This window comes from Mirounga angustirostris, unplaced genomic scaffold (genome assembly GCF_029215605.1).
Source record: "Mirounga angustirostris isolate CCGP_5_RB_7025 unplaced genomic scaffold, mMirAng1.0.hap1 SCAF_16, whole genome shotgun sequence".
Lineage (NCBI taxonomy): Eukaryota > Metazoa > Chordata > Mammalia > Carnivora > Phocidae > Mirounga > Mirounga angustirostris.
Genome location: NW_026991724.1, coordinates 5,230,975 through 5,251,834, shown reverse-complemented (window position 1 = coordinate 5,251,834; position 20,860 = coordinate 5,230,975). Strand labels below are relative to the sequence as shown.

Sequence of the window (20,860 nt, the reverse complement as noted above, 5' to 3'; positions counted from 1 at the left end):
CTATCATATGCGCTGGCTCCAGGGAGTAGGAAGTGAAGATTTTTAGGAAGACCATTATTCTGCCAGCTACAGTCACTCTGTGGTAGGAGAGCCAAAATTTGAAGGCAGGCTTTCTAAATCTAGTGTAGTTTCAGTGATCAATGAGGATGTCTTCGATGGAAAAGTCTGGTTCAGTCTTTGTGAGATGTTGGTAGGTGGGGAGGGCATGAGACTTGAAAACAGAAACTCAGTAAAAATACCTGTCAGTGGGGCGCCTGGGTGGCTCAGTCGGTTAAGCGTCCGACTCTTGATTTTGGCTCAGGTCATGATCTCAGACGGAGATGGAGCCCCGCGTTGGCTTCTGCTGGGCTCTGCGCTGGGTGTGGAATTTGCTTAAGATTCTCTCTGTCTCTTTCTTCCTCTGCCCCTCCCCCCCGTCTCCCTCTCTAAACAAAACAAAACAAAAAACCAAAACCTATCAGTGCTTTCTTTATTCAAGGCACTTGTTTATGTATAGAAGGAATACCTAGAAAACAGTGTTTCTGCCTTCCAGTTGTTTATGATCTGATTGGATTATGAGTATATTCTCCCATGCAGAATACATAAGTCTCTATCAGAGAAACCTATAACAAATGAATATGATACTATATTAATTAAATAAGTAAGAATTCAGATGCAAAATGTAAGCACGATTTAAGTTTCACATTAACCAAATAAGTTAGGATTTGTTTTATCTTTTTCTTTCCTATGACAACAAACATTATACCCATGGTGGAAATTTTGGTTTTTAAAAATCTTCCAACATTCTCAACCTTGAAAGATCATCTATTATAAATAAACTCACAATAGCATCCTTATTTAAAAATGTCTGTGGGCTTCTTTATTTCTATGGAAACCTGTTGCCCATGTACCATGCCCTTGAAATGGGAAACAGCTCATGTTCATGCGGTACCTTCATGTCTCCACTCTTGGATAAAGTATTTTGCTTTAAACAGATTAGGGGTGATTTGCATACGATGTTCCCCTCCCCATTCTATTCACCATGGTCATTTTAGAGTTACATTTATACGAGGGAAAACTTCTTTCTTTTCAGAAAGTCTGACATTCTAGAAGGGAGCATGTTGTAGCTAGGCTGATACTGTAACATTCCCCAATTTGCCAAAGTGGCAGGGTGATCTATATATATGTATATCATGATATATATATATATAGTTTATATATAAGCCTATAGTGTTTTAATATGTATTTTCATGTTTATTAGGAAAAATTTATAATAAGCTCATCATATGCCTAAATTCATGGGTAATTTCGCCTCGGGTGAGGCAACAATGAAACAGCAATCAGTGTAAAGCTATTTACTATTAAGTAAATAACACAGTAAAGAGAATAAAACAAAAATGCACGGGAAGTCCATGAAAGAGCATTTGGCAAACAAGGGCGTAGTGGAAGAAAGCACGAATTTTAGAGTCAGACCTAAGTTTGGATCCAGCTGGATCACAAACTAGCTTTTGCTTCTAGACCAGTACTTAAATTTCTCTGGGTTTTGCTGCAGTGGGTTCTTCTTCAGGTTGTTTTGAGCCAAATGAGATAATACATAAAAAGCCCAGACACGTATTGGACACCAAATAAACGTTAGTTCCCTTCTTTAAAAGGCAAGTAATTAATTTAATGTACTTAGGTATTGTTTATCCACTGTGGTTCTTATTCATGAATTAAGACAGCACAGTCAACTGACTTATAGGCCATGGAGTTGGGACCAACTGTCAGCTCTTATGTGCCAGGGAGGGAAAGAAAGGACAGATGGACAAAGCTGAGGTCAAACTTTGGACTCCAGTCTCTTAAAGAGGTACTGCCTCTTCATCAGTGTGAAGTCAGCTTTATGCAATCAGTATTGAAGCAGGTGGCTGTTATGTGTAGGCATTAGGTCTCAGCTTTGAGGATTTGCTAATGGTCAAGAATATTCATGACACCTCTGCCTTCATGGGACCTGTCAGAGAGGCAGACGTTAATTGAATTATCCTACAAATAAATAAGCTATATTATGGAAAATGTTATAAAGAAAGGGCACCACTACCATGGGAGTGTAAACCAGGGATGCCCTAGTTAGTCTGGAGGGGTAGGGGAAGATCTTGGCCAGTGGTATCGGAGCTGAGATCTGAAGGCTAAATAGGGGCTAACCCAGGACAGCAGGAAGGAAGTCCATGCTTACTAAGAGGATTACATGAGAGGGAGGAGGGTCAGAGGGAGAAGCAGACTCCCCGCGGAGCAGGGAGCCCCATGCGGGGCTCGATCCCAGGACCCTGGAATCATGACCTGAGCCGAAGGCAGGCGCTTAACGACTGAGCCACCCAGGCGCCCCGAATTCTCATAGCATTTAAAAAACAGCAGAAAAAGTATAGAATTTCACTCTCTGCGAGTTCTCCTTTGTGTGATCTTAAAAGGCTCTGCTTTTTTTTCCTGGTGAAAGGATGAAGTAGTGTGAAAGAGAAAAATGAAAAAGATATTCTTCTAGCCAAGCATACCTGGTTTCATTTTTGCTTACTGCCTTCAAATTCTGTGCACAAGCACAAATTACACACACACGAGTCCCATGCAATTTTTTGTGTTTACACACAATTTTCTAAGTGGATCAACAAGGTGGAATAATGATTTTCTCTAATGGCTGTATTCTATGACATTGTAACAAACATTTGGTCAACCAGCCCCCCACCCCCGTCCCTGGGCATTTAGCGGATGGCAGTGGTGAGTCATTATTCTAATAATGAAATAACAGTCAGTGAATGTTTTCATAGATGTAGTGCAACCTGACTCAAACAGACTAAACAGTGGTATCCAAGCGGAACAAAGTGTATGAGTCCTTCATAGCTTTTGTGGGATTTTCCCATGCTACTTTCCAAAAGGATGATACCAGTCTGCGGTACCACCAGGTGGGGTGCGACCGTGCTGATTCGTAAATGAAAGTGTTTCTCTGTCACTTTCCTAATCTGGGCTTGTTTTGACAATAGGGCTGATCATAGCTGTAGCAACCGTAGGAGCAGTTAGTATTCTGGAAACATAGCATGGGAGAGCAGGAGAGCTGGTGCTTTAAGAACATTGTTCATAGTGGCTAAAGTTATGAACTCTGGAGGCTGACTTCATGAGGTCAAATACAGATTCTACCACTTAACCTCTAATTTGCATTCATTCCTTCCTTGCAAATGATTCATGGGGTTACCGACTGAAGACCAAGTGAGTTTACATAGTAGAGCGCCTGATAAGCCCTGGGTAATGTTGATTATTATTCCTAATAATGGGTGTTTTTTATTAACCTCATTTTACAGGTGAGAAAACTGAGAGAGGAGGTGAATGGCTCAAGGCCACTTAGCTCCTGAAAAGAGGGGCTGGGATTCCAACTGCAGGGGCCCGTTCCCCAAGAGCTACAGTTTCAGGGATGATGCAGGGACCAGAACTCAAAGCCGAGAAGTGTTACTGTTGCTGCCGAGTTAGACCGAGGCGGAATCAGGCACGGAAAAGGACAGCATAAGGCCGCTGTGTCTCATTGGAAATGCCATGACATAATTCCTTATTTCCAAGACAAACAATATAGCTGGGGTGTTGTTGTTGTTTTATATATATATATATATATATATATTATTTTCTTCATCCTTGAGATCTGAAGGTAGCTCTGTATGTGTCACATGGGATTGTGAAATCCTGCCTTGATTACATGGGCCTGGTGGACAGCAATCCCAGGGTCGCACTCCGGACCCCTGCAAACGCCTTCCTTGCCTCAGGAGGGCTCTCTATAAATTCTTCCTGACCTGAATTTCTCCTAAACATTACCATAAACACTTTCGGTTATTTCTTAATGTGCTTTGTTCATAACTGCTTAGTCAATTATTTTTATTAGCATAACATTCCTTTTAAGCATAATGATGTTAGAAAAAACAAACAATGTAAGCACATTTTCTTAGCTATGGCTGATTGCCAGTGTTTTCTCTTTCTTTTTTGGACTTCCTTTGCAGATTTGATGAATTAATTGTGAATTTCCCAAGGGGGTCCTAACATGAACTGAAATTTGTCATTTATTTTATAATGTTTAGTTTCTTTTCTGGTTGCAGTGACTATCCTTTGAGACCGAAATTTGAATATTGCCAAGGGCTCATAAAATTGCTGATATAACCTGCTTTCTCCAGAGAACCTGACTTTAGTTTTCATAATGAATTAATGACTTCTTTCTCCCCTGATTTCTTTGCTCCCATAGCTATTTGTGGAGACCACTGATGTCAGTGGCAAAACTCTCGAGGGGCCAGTTCCTCTGGAAGTCATTGTGATTGACCAGAATGACAACAGACCCATCTTTCGAGAAGGCCCCTACATTGGCCATGTCATGGAAGGATCGCCAACAGGTATGTTAAACTGGTTTACATTAGCATAACGGCTTGGAAAGTGGCATACTGCGATCTCTGGGGATTCTAGAGACTGTTTTGTTGCTACTTCAGCTTGTTGGTATGCATCAACACTGACATGTTATCTCCCTGGGTAGAAGCAAGGGCTACACATCTGCAACTCAGAACAGGACTGGGGTGTTGCAGGTTATGGAAGTCTCTCGCCTCATCTCTGAAAGCCATCTTTCAAGGATGACCAGCATCTAAGTCTCTCATGCACGGCTGACGGTAGACATCGTATAAATACGTAACTCACCCTTGTGAGGGCCCAAGGTTGAGCTTTGTGGTATGACAGGGCTTTGAAGAAAATTAAGGTCCCCCCACCAAACTCCTCGCTTCTTCCTTTCATCATTGTCTGTTAATAAGAACCATTTTGGAAAAAACCAGGTAGGACTTATTTTTTCCCTTTCCTTACGCAAGGTGCATGGAGAAACCTTTTGTCTTCAGTCAAAGGGCCAAAGGCAAGACATTTTATTTCTCTCTGGAAACACATGCACCTACTGTGATGTTACTACAGAGCTCCTCTTATCTTTCTTCCACACTTAACCTTTCTATCAGGGAAGGTTGTAAAATTTAGAGCTCCCTTTTTTGGTGCAAGAGATACCAATAAAAGCATTCTGTGACTGGCAGCAAAAGTCACGGCTGAGTATGATGCTTGAGCAAGTGAAGAGCAAAGTCGAAAAATCCCTATTATGAGACTGGACTTTGATTTTAAGCTTTAAAATCCATTTGGGTGAGGAAGCACCATAGGGAGAGTCTCCCTGTCGCTGAGTCTAGATTATGCCCAAACAAATAAGTCATTCAGCTGGCCAGACGGGAGATGGAAGCCCGAGCACTGCTTTGACTAGTTCTATTTTCCCCCTTTGCTGAATTGATGGGATATATCAATAACATGTAGATATATAAGGCTCTGCAAACGTTGTCATGGTAACCTGCCTAGACTACCCCATGAGTAATTGTATGCACGGTGCCCACACCTCCTTCCAGCTTCAAGGAGCTGGGTCTCCCTGCACTTCATCAGCTCCCCAGGGGCAGGAGGCGAGCTTTCCTTTCCCAGATTTGAGGGCATTCTGTAAAAAGGGGTGGGTATTGCCTGTGGGTGCTAGGGAGCATTTGGGGGAGCCCAGGAGATGGAAGAGTAGCAACCGGCCTAGAAAGATGGGGAGCAGCAGGTGAAGGTGGGCCGATCACTTTCGGCCAAGCCTTTCCCTTGGCACCTCTCCCCACCTCGTAGGCTGCTTTTGATGGAAGGAGGGCTTCTGGTGAGAGAGACCCTGGAATTGGGGTTCGATGTTCACAGATACCTTCTTAAACAAGCTGATGTGCGAGACGAGTCAGGGGAACTGATGGGGAAAGCTATTAAAGAGGCTGGAGTTTGAGCAGAACAGGAAAATGATTCCCAGTTTCCATCTGTGGTGCTGGGGCCCTGTCTGTGAGTGACTGGAATTCGAGCGGGGCCAGGAAAGTGTTCTAAATGTAAATAACAATGCTTACGTCGGAGACGGCTGTGAGCATGTGCATGTCTTTGTATATTATGTGTGTCTATGATTAGACGATGTCCAATTTTCCTCCCACTGTGCCCTTCCTTAAAGTTTCAGAAAGAATTTCAAATTTTATATGTATATATACATGTCACATTTTCAAAGAAAAATGGAATCTTTTATGTACACTGAATTTCTTAAAGCACAAAGTAATTCGGTTAGGGTGGACGGATCTCCAGCAAAACATGAACCACCTCCAACTCCTATTTATGATTGGTGCTATCCTATAAAAATACCTAAAGATGCGGATGGCTGTGTGGCTTCTTTCAGCTCTGCAGAATTTGGCCTGAATCATTGTTGTTGTTTTTTTTTTTTCGGCCCCCTCTGGGTTTGGTTTTAAAGCAGGAATTGAAAGAGAGTCAGTCAGATCTGGGGTCAAGAGTGTGGAAATGTTGTGGAAAACTTTTATTAGAGGAAACACCACCTAGATCACTCAGCGCCTTCTAAGGGATCTCAGGCATGATGGCCCCTGAAGCCCTGATGAGGGTGGTGGGAATCTGGAGCAGGGCCTGGGATCCCTTTCCAATCCTCCTCCCCAACCTAAACCACTTACAAGTTAAAACAAGGAACCCTGACCAGTTGTAGAAATAATGCCCTGCTCCTTTATGGTTGGTGGAATCTTCCGTGTCGGAGACGCTATAGCGGATCCATTTTACAGAAGGGGATGCTGAGCCTGGAAAGAGTTCCGTGACTTTGCCTCGCTCACATAAAGAATAGCTGAGGGGCAGTGTTCAGGCAGGGTTCATGTGCTCTTTCAAGTGCCCCACAAACTTCATGGTGAAAACAGCCATCAAACTACGGCAGCATGGGGTTGAGTGCTTACCATGTGCCAAGACCTTTATGACCTAGTGTCCTTGCCTCCACTCCACCATTCCCTCCCCAGAGGGGTGGATACACTCTCCCCATCATACATAGGAGAAAAGTGAACCTCAAAGAGATCCGGACACTTGGCCAAAGTCCCACAGCTGGTGGCTGAGTCAGAATCTTTGTCTGCATCTCTGGCTCAAGGCACGGGCGGGCTCCCGTGTATGGATTGGCATTGGCCACCTTCCCTCCCATTCTTCACCATGGACTCTTTTCAGTCCCAGCCAGAGGGCAGGTGTTTGCTCTATCAGCAGAACTGATGGAGCTTCTGACGGAAAGTAAACCACTCTTCTGACCAAACATCCAGCTCATCGAATCACTTGGTATAACGTGTGTTGTTGCTCAGTCTCTGAGGTTGCACAGTGTTACGTGTGGGCCTTGTTGTCACTCACGTTGCTTTCTTCTGAGGTCAAGTCATCAGGGCCAGTGTCGTGGGGTGTGACCTGCACAGCCTCACAGGGCCCCACATTCCAAAGGGCCCCACGTTTGGTATTAGGCTCTGCTGTCACCACCTTAAAATTCTTAATAAGTAATGAACAAGGGTCCCTGCATTTTCCTTTTGCACTGGGGTCCCCCCCTCAATTCTGAAGCTGGTCCTGAGCACCGCACTGTGGTCCAGGGCTGGCTTGATGCTCCACTCAGCTCTTTACCCAGGTGAGACCTTGGGCAGCTTACTGAACCTTCTAGAAACCTCAGTCACCTTGTCTGTAAATGGGGTGGGTGCATGATAGCACCTGCCCTAGAGAACTGTATGCAAGCATTAAATGAGACACTGCTTCTCTCAGCATTTACAGTAGAACAAAGGTTCAAGGGAAGCTAGTGCATTGTTAATGCCCCCTATTATTCTTATTATTCCTGCAGCATACCGTTTAGGGGAGGTAAGGCAAAGAGTCAGGCGGTTTGTGCGAAGGAACATTCATCTCCCGACAAACCGAGCATTTTCATGTTCCAGTGTACCTGGATACGCCATCAGCACCAATCCGTCATGGAGGAAGGTCACCCATATTTATCTGTATGTGCAGACAGGAGACCATTTCCAGCCGCTCAGCACTAAAACTCCAGGGTGTTATTTTGGGGAATCAGTACTGGAGGAGGGAAGATCAACAGAAAATGATGGTCTTTGAACTTCACAAATTATGAGCTATTCCTTTCATGGAGTCACAAGACATTGATTTATGGGACCCAAGCCCCAGCCCTGGCTGCTCTGTGGGGCCAGCCAGAGCTCTGTGTGAGCCTGGTGTTTTCTGAATGCCCAAGGCATGCCTGGACCTCATGAGTGGGGACAGAGGTCTGGGGCCCTTGAAGTTCCTGGAGGGCACACATGCAGGGGCCCCACAGTGCCTACTAGGACCAACTCCCCGGTGTCTTGCCACCAGTTAGTCTTCTGGGCACCGTTGAGAAGGGCCAACCACAAGACCCAGAGATGAGGTCTGAGGGTACGTGGTTTACCTGGGAGGTGCAGGATACTGGATGAGGAGTGCTCCAGGTAAGGGAGGCCAGCTACCAGGGTGGGCAATTGTGAGCTTGATCCCTTGGGGGGTGGGGGGGGCCCCTAGGAAATGACATAAACAAACACACATTAGAGTTACCCCAGCCCAGGGGAGCTGGAATATGCATCCCACACACCCATCAGATAGTGGCCACCAACTATCCCCAGAGGGACTTTAATTCCCAGGCACCCTTGGCCACTTGCGGACTGCGCCAGCAGGGGCAGCCTTCCAAGAGGATACAGGAGCTGGCCGTTGGGCTGGCCTCAGCTGTGCTCTGCCCTCCGTGTTTTCGACCAGCCCGAATGTGAGCAGGGGCAGCTTGGAGGAAGGCACCTCCCACCTGGACGGATGGAGCGGCTTTGAGAGATGTCAGGGGAGGGAGGTGATGGGAGGAATTATCTTAGTCTCTAAAAGGCATGACCAAGAAGGACAAATGTGATGTTGACCTTTCTCATTATTTTTTTAAATTTTTTTAAAGATTGTATTTATTTATTTGAGAGAGAGAGGAGAGGGAGAGAGAGAGTAGGGGGAGAGATAAGCAGACTCCACACTGAGCATGGAGCCTGATGCTGGGCTCAATCTCATGACCCTGAGATCATGACCTGAGCCGAAACCAAGAGTCGGATGCTTAACTGACTGAGCCACCCCAGGTGCCCTGACCTTTCTCTTTAAATAGGGGTCAGGACCTGGAGGTGCACATTCTGACTCCTAAGAGAGATGACACTTCTCCTTGAGCAGGTGGAGAGAAGTAGAGATTAACAGCTAAATCCTCTTCTGACTTCTGAGAACACAGGTGCCCTTGCCCTCTCTGACTTCCTCTCTTGCTCCCTCTATTTTTGTTCCATCCGGTACCATTACTGAGCACCTACTCTGGGCCAGCACTCTTCTGAGCTCTGGGGGGGCAGCCGTGGACCTGTCCGATGCTGCTCATTCCCTCCTGGTTTGCAGAGCCAAGCAGGGAGACTGGCAACAAGTAAGAATCGAAATGTGGGAAGCACTATGATGCAACCACATAGGACACCTATCCCAGAGGGGTGCAGACCAGCCTCCCTAAAGAGGTGCTGTCAGAAGAGTAGGGGCTTTGTCTTTTGTTTTTCCTCTGGGATCTATCTGAATTTCTGTTATTCAAGACCTAGTACTTTCATTTTTTTTAAAAATCCTATGATGACAGACATGAGGAAAAACATCCGATCAGTTAGCGTTTGGGACAAGAGGCTGTCCTGAGAGCTCAGCTTTGCCTGGTACTCGCTGTTTTCCAAAATCATCACAGTGGTTTTCTATGTGATAGTTGATATCTGAGCCCTAGCTCAGGACAAACCCTCCAGTTGTTTCTATGACCTGATCGTAAAGCCACTCCTGGCCCCCTGTTCACTTATCATGGTAACTGCAATGTGGCTTTTCTGTCCACCAAACTGTCCAGTTCTCTTTTGCAGGTACTTTTGGACATCCACATAGTAGGTTCTTGACCATCCCAGCCAATCCTCCGGGCTCTGGAATATTGGGCACATGACTATTTGGATTTTTTCCTTGTTTTCTTAAAGAGATGTATTTCTTTTAAAAATGAAGGAATTCAGCTTTTGTTCAGCTTTTTTAAGTAAAAAAAAAAAAAAATCCAATCACCCTCAAATCTCACCATCCAGAGAAAACCACAGTCACCATCTTGGTGCATAGAGTTCCAGGGCTCTGTCCGGGCATGTTCACACCCAGGGACGTGCTACACAATTTGATAGAAACGGAGCCATACATTCCTTTCTATAATTCGCTTTCTTCACTCTGCAGGGTTGCATGGACTTTTTTGTAAATCAATAAATGTCAAGCTACATCATTGTTTTAAACAGCTAGTGTCTGGATCTGCCATCATCTAGTTAGCCATCCTGTATTGCTTTAAGTTTTTTCACTTCTCCATACTTATAATCAGCTCTACGGGAGAGAACACCTCTCTTCCCATGTGCGTGACAATCTTTAGGATAAATCCATCCATGTGGGATGGACGGGACAGAGGGTGTGCTTATTACATTTTGGTGTACGTCGGGGTGGTGCTTCTGATCAAAGGATCGTATCTGCATCTTGGCCGAGCTCATGCTTGAGGATACAACAATAACCTCTCCCTTCCCATTTGAACACGCTGGTGGACATTTTTGTTTATTTGTTTTTCTGGATTATACCCAACGTCTCTGAGCTTTTGTGGTCATTCCACAAACTCTATCGGTAGGTCATGAACTGCCTTGCTCTGGAAACTTCCCCGGATTCTGTGATCCAGAAGAAGACTATCATTGTGGGTCCTGTTCTTCTCCTGGGCTCGTTGTTGGAGTCTTAGCTGAGGGAAGGAGCCGAGGAACAGATGTCATTAATGTGCCATAGTGCCGTTCAGATTGCATTAGGCAGCGCTTGAATTATGGTACAGATCACTCCAGGGCAGCGGACCATAAAACAAAATTCATAAGTTACACAATCCAATCAGAGACCTCTTCCCAAAGGGAGAATTCCAGAAATAGAGTGTATCAAAAGTGTTGAGTTATCTGAACCTTGCTAGCTACTCAAGAAATGGAATCTCTGCCAAGTTGCTCCTAATCCTGCCCAGATGATGTCTTACAGGGGGTCCAGACCAAGCCAATCAACAACAACAACAACAAGCCACTAATTTTCCCTCCTTTCTACCCTAGTCCCTCTCTGATGGACACCACTGCACATTTTAGACCAACTAATACAGGTCCACTGGAGACTTTGAGATACTATAAGACTTTGTGAGACACGGGAGAAAGCCTGGATCCCTTTATCCTGTTTAAAGGATACCCAACCACTAAAACTATGTGTCTCATCTTTAGTGTGGGCAACTTGGAAAACCACTCTTTTCATTTTTATTCCTAGCCCTCTCTCCACCTAAATTCCTGTATGAGTCCATGGGGTTGGAGACCGGTTCAAGAGGCAGATGACACATCGTTTCTTGAATCACTCTTCTCTCTAAGAGGAAATCTTTGTTCCTGGCTAGCCTTGTGTGTCTGTCTCCCTACTGCCAGTCCTCCAGCCTCCTACTCCTTCATGTCAGATCTTCGCATTCTAGGCACTGAGGATAACCTGGTGAACTGAAGAGATATGGCTCCCATGGTCACAGAGATTACTTCCTCCTAAAAATAAACACTTGGCAGTCATGCATGCCCCACTAATCTGTTGAATATACTTCAGAGTTGAGCTGGGAGTCATCCCTCCACCACTCTACATTGGGGAAAAAGAAGGATTTATGACATCAAATATTGAAAAATAAAGTAAAAAATTAGCTTAATTAAAATGAAATCATACTTTGATGTGGAGCGAGGGAAAAGAAGCATCAGTAGCTTCAGAAGCTTAGTGATCATTCCATAACCTTTTGAAAGAATAAATCTGATGGGAGTTTTTAGCCAAAATGGAAATCAGATGACAGTTGAGCAACCGCAAAATAAAAATGAGAAAGTCCTTGAGTTTTTACGGTGCAGAGCATGGTAGATACCAAAGCCTTGAAATCCATCCCTCATACCGAAGGATCCACTCTGAATAGCCTAGGAACTTTTCATGCTGCAGATGAGTAAAGCCCAGTAGCACATCCACGAGGGCATTAAAGAATTATAATTTCAGAGAAATTCTTACTTCACATCAATTCTTGCTGACCATTTCGTTCAGCTAAACCATTCAACAAATATTTTTTGGGCAGCTTTTCTGAATCTGAGAATGCTCTCAGTGCTAGAGATATGGCAGTGGCCAAGACTATTTAGGACTCAACTCTTAAGACATTTGCATTTTACTGGAAACAGAACAAAAATTAACAATGAAACAAAAGATAATTTAAATAATTTGGATAAAGTAAGACAAGGTGATGTGACATAATGAAGGAGAGGTCAAGAAGGACCTCTCTAAGGAGGTTACATTTAGGCTGAGACTACTGAGAATAAAAGAGCCTACCTTTGTAAAGGTATCGAGCCAGCATGTTCCAGGCAGAGGGAACAGAAAGTGCAAAGGTCTGAGGCAGGCAGGACAGATGGAGGGACAGAGAAGAGGCCAACGTGGTGGGAGAATGTCAGCAAGAAGAAGAGTGGCAGATGAGTTCAAGGAGATAGGGAAGCATAAGATCAGAACAGAAGTCACCAACCTTGGGCCATGGGCCAAAGCTGTCCCGCTGCCTGTTTTCTTTTTTTTTTAAAGGAAGTTGATAAAGTTTTATTGAAACACAGCCATGCCCATTCATTTAAGCCTTGATTATGGCTCTTTTCATGAGCTGCCGTTAGACCTGAATAGTTGGAACACAGATTATATGTCCCACAAAGCCAAATATATACATAACCTAAATACAGATATATTTTTAAAAAGCGAAATGTATATTTAAAATATTTTTAAATCTTTTAAAAATAAATATATATATTTTTTACTGTGCCCTTTACAGAAATGTTTTGCAGAACCCTGGATTAGAACTCCATAAGTTTGATTATATTTTAAAGTTAGTAGGAAGCCCTTGGGTGGTTTAAGGAGGACAGTGGTAAAATCTGATTTTGCTGTTCAAAGAGGATGTGAGCTCTTCTGTGTTGAACGGGGGTTGGGCAACAGGGCTACTTCAGTGCCCCAGGCTCGACAGCATGGTGGCCTGGATGGGGTGGGAACAATGGAGGTGGCAAGAAGATGCCACGGAAGATTTTGTACTGAACCCATAATGGATGGGGGAATATTGAACGTTGACTCATCTTCTGGTACTGGATTACTGTAGCCAATGCCATTCATATGGAATTAGGGTAATACTGTAAACCATAATAGGTTTATAAATTTTCCTCAGGGACGAACCAGATTTTACCTTCAGCTTTCTTTCTAAGGCATAAGCCACAGACCAGGGGACCAGATTATCTTCTCTTCATTCTTAATTTTCCGCATCTCAGAGAGTTCCAAACACACAGCAGCCCCTCGGTATATTTCATGCAAGAACAAGTGGGCCCAAATGGTAGAAAGTATGAATCACTCGAAGCTCCCCTTTTCATTTGATTTTTAAATAAATGCTGTCTTTATTGGCAATTCATTCATGACTTTGACAAATATCTCTGGAGTGCCTGTTAGGTTATGAGAAAAAGCTGCTTCTCAGGAAGGACGAGGTTGGGTCAGGGTGCTGCATAAAACAGACCCAGGCCACCCTGACTCCATAGGGTCTGCAGACTTGAGGAAAGCCGAAAATCAATTCAGCCTGCTGCACAGGGCAAAGGCAGGCCCCTGGGAGCCTCTCACTAGGAGCGATGGGGGATGATGGTGTCCGCCCCGAGTAAAGAAACAAGTGGTAGTAACCAGTATAATTTTTCTAGTACTGGGTATTGGTCTAGGTTCTATATCTGTCTCTCAATGAAATCCTTACAATTCTTTCTACGATGGACGAAACAGAAGCTCAGGGAGGTTAAGTGACTTCCCCAAAGTCACCTACAGCCAATGGGTGATGAAGCAGGGATTCACATTCAGACTAACTCCTGTGTCCTTTCATTTCCTTTCCATCTATCACACCCACTGTCCTTTAACCACTTCATCTGGGAAAATGTTAAGATCAGTTCAGATCTGCCGCCCTGAGTCTGGAGAACGTTTTCTTATATGCATATGTGAGCATGTGTATATATATTTGTATGTGTGTATGTTCATGTGTGTGTAGATGAAGGAGAGAGAGGGAAGAGGGAAAGGTGTTTTATTAGAGCTTAGCTGGTCAGGTAACTCAGTGCAGCCCTTGTGACTGGCGGTGGCCTCCTCAAACAGAGCCAGATCTTCCCCCTAGCAGTAGTTTGGGAGAGGCTCAAGGAGGACTCTTCTTGAAGATTCATAAGGCATGTTAGACCATCAATCAAGACAGTCTACAAATGTCAATTAGAAAAGATTTATAATCAGCAGAGAGCTTGAAAAACCAGCTTCTTTACTGCAGCCCCATTGCGCTAAGAATACCATCCCTTCGAAGGGCAGAGTGCAGAGTGCTGTCTCCATCTATCTATACAAATACTTTTGAGTCCCTTCCCCTTAATATATGTACGATATACTAAAAGAAGTCCTGAGTAATTTATGTACAGAACGACCTCCCTTCATAAGTAAATGGAAGAGATTCAATATTCTAAGCTCTCTGGGAAGAGGGCATATAAAATCCCTTTCAAGTAGATGTTTTATAAAATATAGGTCAGGAATTGAGTTTTCCAGTATCAAAGAAAAAATTTTAATAGACTTACAGCTTTCTTGCTGTAATTATGGCTGCATTTTTTTCAGGCCAAGCATAGTACCCAAAGCTATTTTATTATTCAGAAGACTGGCTCATTTCAAAGATTTTTCAAAAGTTTGGTTTGGGGGATTTTCACTGTTTTCTTCTCGCTCTCATTTTCTAAGTGTGTTCAGGGTGCCAAAGTTTTTATCTGCTATGTTTGTGGTTAGAAGGGGCTGCTAACCCGGAGACCCTCCTGGTGGGGAGGACAGGGCGGGGCTCGGGTTTCTGTAGTCGGCCTCTTCGTCTTTAAGAAAGGCCTCATTTCAGAATAACGGAGGGCCTGTTCCTGGGCCATCAAAACCAGACTCACTGAGCTGCTGGCCATCCATCCCTCTGCTTCGCTTCTTGCTCTTGCAACCTGATCCCCTCCCTCTTTGCTGAGGAGGTTCTGTGCTCGCTGGCTCGCACCAAAGTCCTAAGCCAGGGGTAGAGGCAAGAGCTTGAACGGTAACTTACATACAGGAAGTTAAGTTAGCCAGGTCCTTTCTGTGTGTGACACATCACTCAAGAACGGCTGCTTAGATTTCCACTGGTTTAGGAGAGTGTGTTTAAAAGTTTTAACTTGAGGGCGCCTGGGTGGCTCAGTCGGTTAAGCGACTGCCTTCGGCTCAGGTCATGATCCTGGAGTCCCAGGATCGAGTCCCGCATCGGGCTCCCTGCTCGGCGGGGAGTCTGCTTCTCCCTCTGACCCTCCCCCTTCTCATGCTCTCTCTCTCTTAAATAAATAAAATCATGGGGCACCTGGGTGGCTCAGTCGGTTAAGCGACTGCCTTCGGCTCAGGTCATGATCCTGGAGTCCCGGGATCGAGTCCCGCATCGGGCTCCCTGCTCGGCAGGGAGTCCGCTTCTCCCTCTGACCCTCCTCCCTCTCATGCTCTCTGTCTCTCATTCTCTCTGTCTCAAATAAATAAATAAAAAATCTTAAAAAAAAAAAAGTTTTAACTTGAAATGTTGACCCATGCACTTAAAACAGACAACCCAAGAGACCTCTGCCATGTCTGTCAAAGAACCACGTCATGTGGATTCAGACACCACAGAGTGGTTCACCTGCAGATGGTTGGCCCTCCCCCACCCCCCGGACACTTTTGGTCGCCACACTGGGGGAGGGGAGGGTGCACCTGGCATCTAGTGGGTGGAGGCCAGGGATGCTGCAAAACGTAACACACAGGGCAGCCCCCACAATGAAGGATGATTTGGCTCAATAGTGCCAGGATTAAGAAAACCTGCCCTAGAAGGAGAAAATGAGGAGTTTTGTTACAAAGTTCACATCTGGGGTCTGGAGGATTGTAGGCATTGGTTAGTGCCTCTTCATGGTGAGCCCCAGGATGGGCGATGGCCAGAGCCTGCTCCTCTCAGGAAGGTCCCATAGCATGTAGCTGCAGTTAACAGTGAGCATGGCTTGGGGTGGGGGGGGAGGAGAACCCTGGGCCTGGCACTATGCCAAGGGTTCCCTGTGCATTTTCCCACTGACTTGCTTTGTATGATCTTACAAAGCAGATACGTGATCATCTCATGTTGCCGATGAGGATGCCAAAGCCTAGAGAGGTTAGGAGACAATTTTTCTAGGACAACAGAGACCTCTCCCTCAGTATCCATCCTGCTCTCCATGAGTAAGAGCCCCCAATAGATGACAACAGCAGTGTGTCGATAGGAAAACTACACTGCCCAGGCCCCCTTGTAGCTAGGTGTGGCCGTGTGATGAAGTACCGACCCGTGAGCTCTAAGCACAGTGTTTTGTGACCTCCCAGAAGGAGGTGGGAGCCATGGGGGCTGGGAAGAGTGCCCTTTTGTCTTGGCTGGAATGAAGCGGTGCGGGCTAGACCTCAGGCAGCCCCTCTGCTTTGTAAGGTGGCTTTGAGGGTGGAAACCATGATGAAAGACAGAGACTGGATTCTGTGGTCCGTGGAATGTTATACTAGCCCTCTCCAGAATTATTTCACATGAGACTGTAATGAACTTCTGTCCCATTTAGCTCACTGTTATATGTGGGCTTCTCTGTATTCGTCACCAAACCTAATAACCGCTGACATATCCAGTGTCACTCAACCAGTAAGAATTACAGTGCCCAGACAATTTGACTCCAAGTCATGCTTTTTAACTGCTATGCTATGCTGCCCAAGACATTCGAACCTACTTAACTCCTCTCTGTGTATTTCATGCCACCAGTTTTTGTATGGTTACTAGAAAATTGAGTCTTTACTGGAACAAAAATAGTCTTTGTCTATTCTATTATCTTAGAGGTCTTTCTAGAAAGCATTCTGAGGCCTTTGTCATTAGGTATCCCTTATTAGATTAAAAACCTACTCAGTGCCCCATCATGGAAACTTCCTCAGCATAGTGGTTTTGGTTTTCTCTTATCACAGTAATTTCAGACCATAGTCAGCCCTGATTGTCTGAAAATACTCCAACAATGCACATCATTGGGTGACTGCCATTTACATCAATGTGCTGGCCTCACGTCCACATCCCAAGGACTAGGGAGGGAGGGGAAGGATACAAGGAATGTAAAGAGGGCTCTAGGAGGTTTTCAGAGAATATTAATATTTTTGCTTACCAGTGAGTCAACTGGAAATGCATCATGAGGATGTGCCTGTCAGTTCATCCGGGAGATCAATATGTTCTAACAAGAGTGCAGCACACGGGCTGGGACCGCTCACTCCTATGTCCAAAAGATCTGGTTTTCTGTTACATTTCCACTGCTAATTGAGAGCCCTTGAACATGTTGTTTTACCTCTCTGAGCTTTGGGTAACTCCTCTGCAAAATGGGGATAATGGTAATGCCCCCAAAGGGTAGCTTTTCAATGAGAAAATAGATATCAAGCCTTGAGCACCATCCTAACAAAATAAATACTCCATGTGCCATAAATATTAGTCACTATCAACCACTTTTTTTCCCAATGGTAGGGCATGGTGCCATTACCTAGCACCTTACAGGGGAAGGAAGAACTCTGCCAGCCAGCGAAGCCGAATTCCAATCCTGGCTCTTCGTCTTATCAGCTATGTGAATTTGAGTGTCTAGTTCCCTATTTTGCATTGGTGAGCATCCACAATGGCAGCCTTTTGCATGAGTTTGAATTAGGCAAATTTGAAATGATGCAGTGTGGAAATATTTTTAAAATCTCATTTGTGTAATGAAATTTAGGACCATTTCTATCATCCCCAGGGGAAGCCCTGTATGTATTAGAAGTCATTTCCCATTTCCTCCCCCAACTCCCCCAACTCCCCAGCCCTAGGAGACCACAGATCTACTTTTTTTGCCTCTGTATATTTGCCTGTTCTGGACATTTCCTGGAAATGGGTTCACACAATCCGTGGTACGTTGTGACTGGTTTCTTTCACACAGCATCGTGTTGACAAGGTGCATCTGTGTTGTATGGAGCATGTATCAGTACTTCATGCCTTTTTATTGCCAAATACAGAGTTCAGTTTTTAAATAAATCTGCTTTTGCCACAGTTGGTGCTGCTTTAGCTTGCAAAGATGAATATATACCATTCTGTATCAAGATTACTCTTGAATTTTGCACATTTTCGATTGTTTGCAGTATCCGAGAATGTGTCCCTTCCATAAAGCATACCTGAGCTCTACTCATCCCGAACTTTTTTAATAAGAATTAAATTAGATAATATATGTAAGTTCTTGGCAGCCAGGCTTAGCATATGGCAACCCCTCAAGAAATGGTCCCTCCCTGTTTTGCGTGGGTTTATAGTGCATCTCCTTGTCATCTGCTTTTATGTTTGTCACCCTGAGGGATCCCCATCAATAAAGATTCCAACTGATTAAGTGAAAGAATTACTCAGAAGTGTTTTCTAAGGAGTTTGTTCACCATATATCTCAAAAATGGTTTTTTGGGGAAAAAATCCAATTTGCACTAATATGTCAAGTTTCTGGAAACCTGTCCACGGTTGGTTCAAGTTAGATACTCGTTCATAGATTTCCACCAGTACCCGTATATTCGTAAAGTAACCTGAGACCTTTACTTTTGTCAGTCCGAGTCTACTTCTGTTATGGCAGGTGTCATTACTGGGTGTATGAGCTTCAGTGAAAGACAGCTTTTGAAAACAACCATCCTATGGTCTGACTTATTCCACCAAGGTTTGTAAGTGAAAGACATTCATTCATCCTCTCTCCTTTACCCTTGCCCTTGGCCATGAGGTGCCACATCAAACAGACATCTCTGCTCCTTGAACAAGCCATCACAGCTTGCCTCATAGGTGATGGACATCAGAATGGATGCTTCCAGATCTGTCTTCCTCTTTCATCCTCCCGGTGATACTGACTATCATCATATCCATATTTCAGATGAGGAAGCATGGGCTCAGAGAGGTTGACACAGATTCTCAGAGGAGATACTTTGAGTCTGGTTCTGTCTGACCTCAAATGCCATCTTCCTCCAAGGAGACTGCATTTCCTCTGTCTTGGTATGGGTTAATTACTTCTTAGTATTCCTGCTTATCCTCCACAGAAAGACTTCTTTACCCTTATTCAGTGGTCTCTGATGTAAGCATTCAGTGCTGTTTCCCAGCCAAGGCTTTGCATCTAAATAGGAAATGTTTATTTTATTGCTTGTGGGAGATACAACGGGCAAGCAGTAAAAACAGCCGTGTGGCTTCAGTTGAGAGTTTGCAGTCTGGGAAGCTCCTCTAGGTCATGCCTGTCCATGGGGATGATTCCTTACAGCATGAGACAGTCCAGATGTGCCTGGTCCTAATTACACCTTAAAGGGTAAGGTCAAGTTATATTACAGAAGGGCAAACACCACCTGGAAGAAAAATTTCTGAATTGGAAAAACTGTAACAGGGGATCTCGATATTAAATTCATCTCTTAATGTATCATTGAGGAATGTTTTCTGCTGCAGGAAACAAAATAGCAATTAATGTGGCTTAAACACCTCAGGTTGATTTTTCCCATATTTCCAGAAGCTGAGAGGTGGGTGGGCTGCTTCCTTCACTTCGCTGATCTGACAGTCGGCATCTCTGTGAGTCTTTGGCCTTTCTCTTTGGCTGTAGGACTCGTCACAGCTTTAAACTCACCGCTATATCTAAAGGAAGAAGAGAGAGGGAGCAGGAGATATGTCTGTGCTTTTCATGAAGGATGCAAGGTCTTTACCACAGGCCTTCAGCAGTCTTTTATTAACAACCCCCAGAGCAGAACTGTATCGTATGATTACCCCTAGCTGCAAGAGAAACCATGTGTGACCCGGTATTTACATATGTGTGTGTGCACATATATACATGTGTGTTCATGTGGACATGTGCATGTGCATGATGGGCTGGGGAGGAGGGAATTGAGAATAGATCTGGATTAACTGTGACTGGCCCCCATATAATACCCAAAGTTTAAGAGATTCACCCAACTTTTACAAAGTTAAAATGCAAGAGTAACCAGCATTTTCTATGATTTTACTATGAGCTTGAGAATTAGTTGGGGGGCATCACTGAAAGGATTTCTTGGCTAAATAAAAGAAGGAATCAATCAAACTGGTTTCTTTACTGCTCAAGTTCTCAGAGACTTTAAGATGCTGATGGTCTTGTCCATCTCCAAGATGAAGGAGCACTGGAGAATCTGTCCCGGGCAGGTGGTTCTGTGAGCTTGGCATGCAGGGTATGGTAGGTACTTCGGAAAGGTAGTTCTTAGCCAGTGAACTGCTGGATCATGAGATACCTGAGCAGGCATGCTGCCCCCTCCCAGAAGAGTGGTTAGAGCCCCAGGTTGGATTCAAGAAGGAGAGCAAGACCATGAACATCAGAGAAGGTTGTAGAATGTCAGGTAGAGTTTTGACCTTGGAAACATCAAGACCAGCGCCCAGGGGATGAAAGGGCACTTGTGAGTCATTTGGGCATAGGGACCCCATCGTGACTCCCTCCTTCCACCTTCATCCATCCAGATTCGGCTAGCCTCCTTCACAAAGCCCCTCAAAATTCAAAGAATAAAAACCTTGCTGAAGGAACTAAAATGTCACATAAATATTAACCTGAGAGTGTTGGGAGTTTGATTTGTTTTGGAATTTTCCCTGTTCTCATGAAGACCAACGCCTTGTCCAGGTCCTTGGTAGGAAGTTGACCACCCAGGAGCCTGAAGGTGGACATAATAAGCCCAAATGAAAAATGACACATTTTCTACATGTGCCTCTTACTGGAACTGTGGCTAGCTGTGTTTTCACTCTCTAGGTTTTGCCTGCCTTGCTCTCCTGTGGTCTGGTGCCCAGTTTTGCCATCACTATCATATGCAGGATATGGAGCTACAGACTTCATATACATCCCCTCATTTCAGCCTTGCATTATCCCCCCAAAAGTAGATAAAGCTATTCTCATTTACAGAGGCA

General features: G+C 44.6%; 1 protein-coding gene across 5 annotated transcripts in view; it reads left to right on the top strand.

Annotated features, from left to right (window-relative positions):
• CDH13 (cadherin 13) overlaps positions 1 to 20,860 on the top strand; it is a 1,446,671-nt gene that overhangs the window by 1,041,266 nt on the left and 384,545 nt on the right. For all 5 annotated transcript variants that reach the window (XM_064580856.1, XM_064580854.1, XM_064580855.1 and 2 more), the window contains one exon: positions 4,223 to 4,367. In XM_064580856.1, the coding sequence (XP_064436926.1) occupies positions 4,223 to 4,367 (145 nt within the window). The remainder of the gene's footprint in view (positions 1 to 4,222; positions 4,368 to 20,860) is intronic.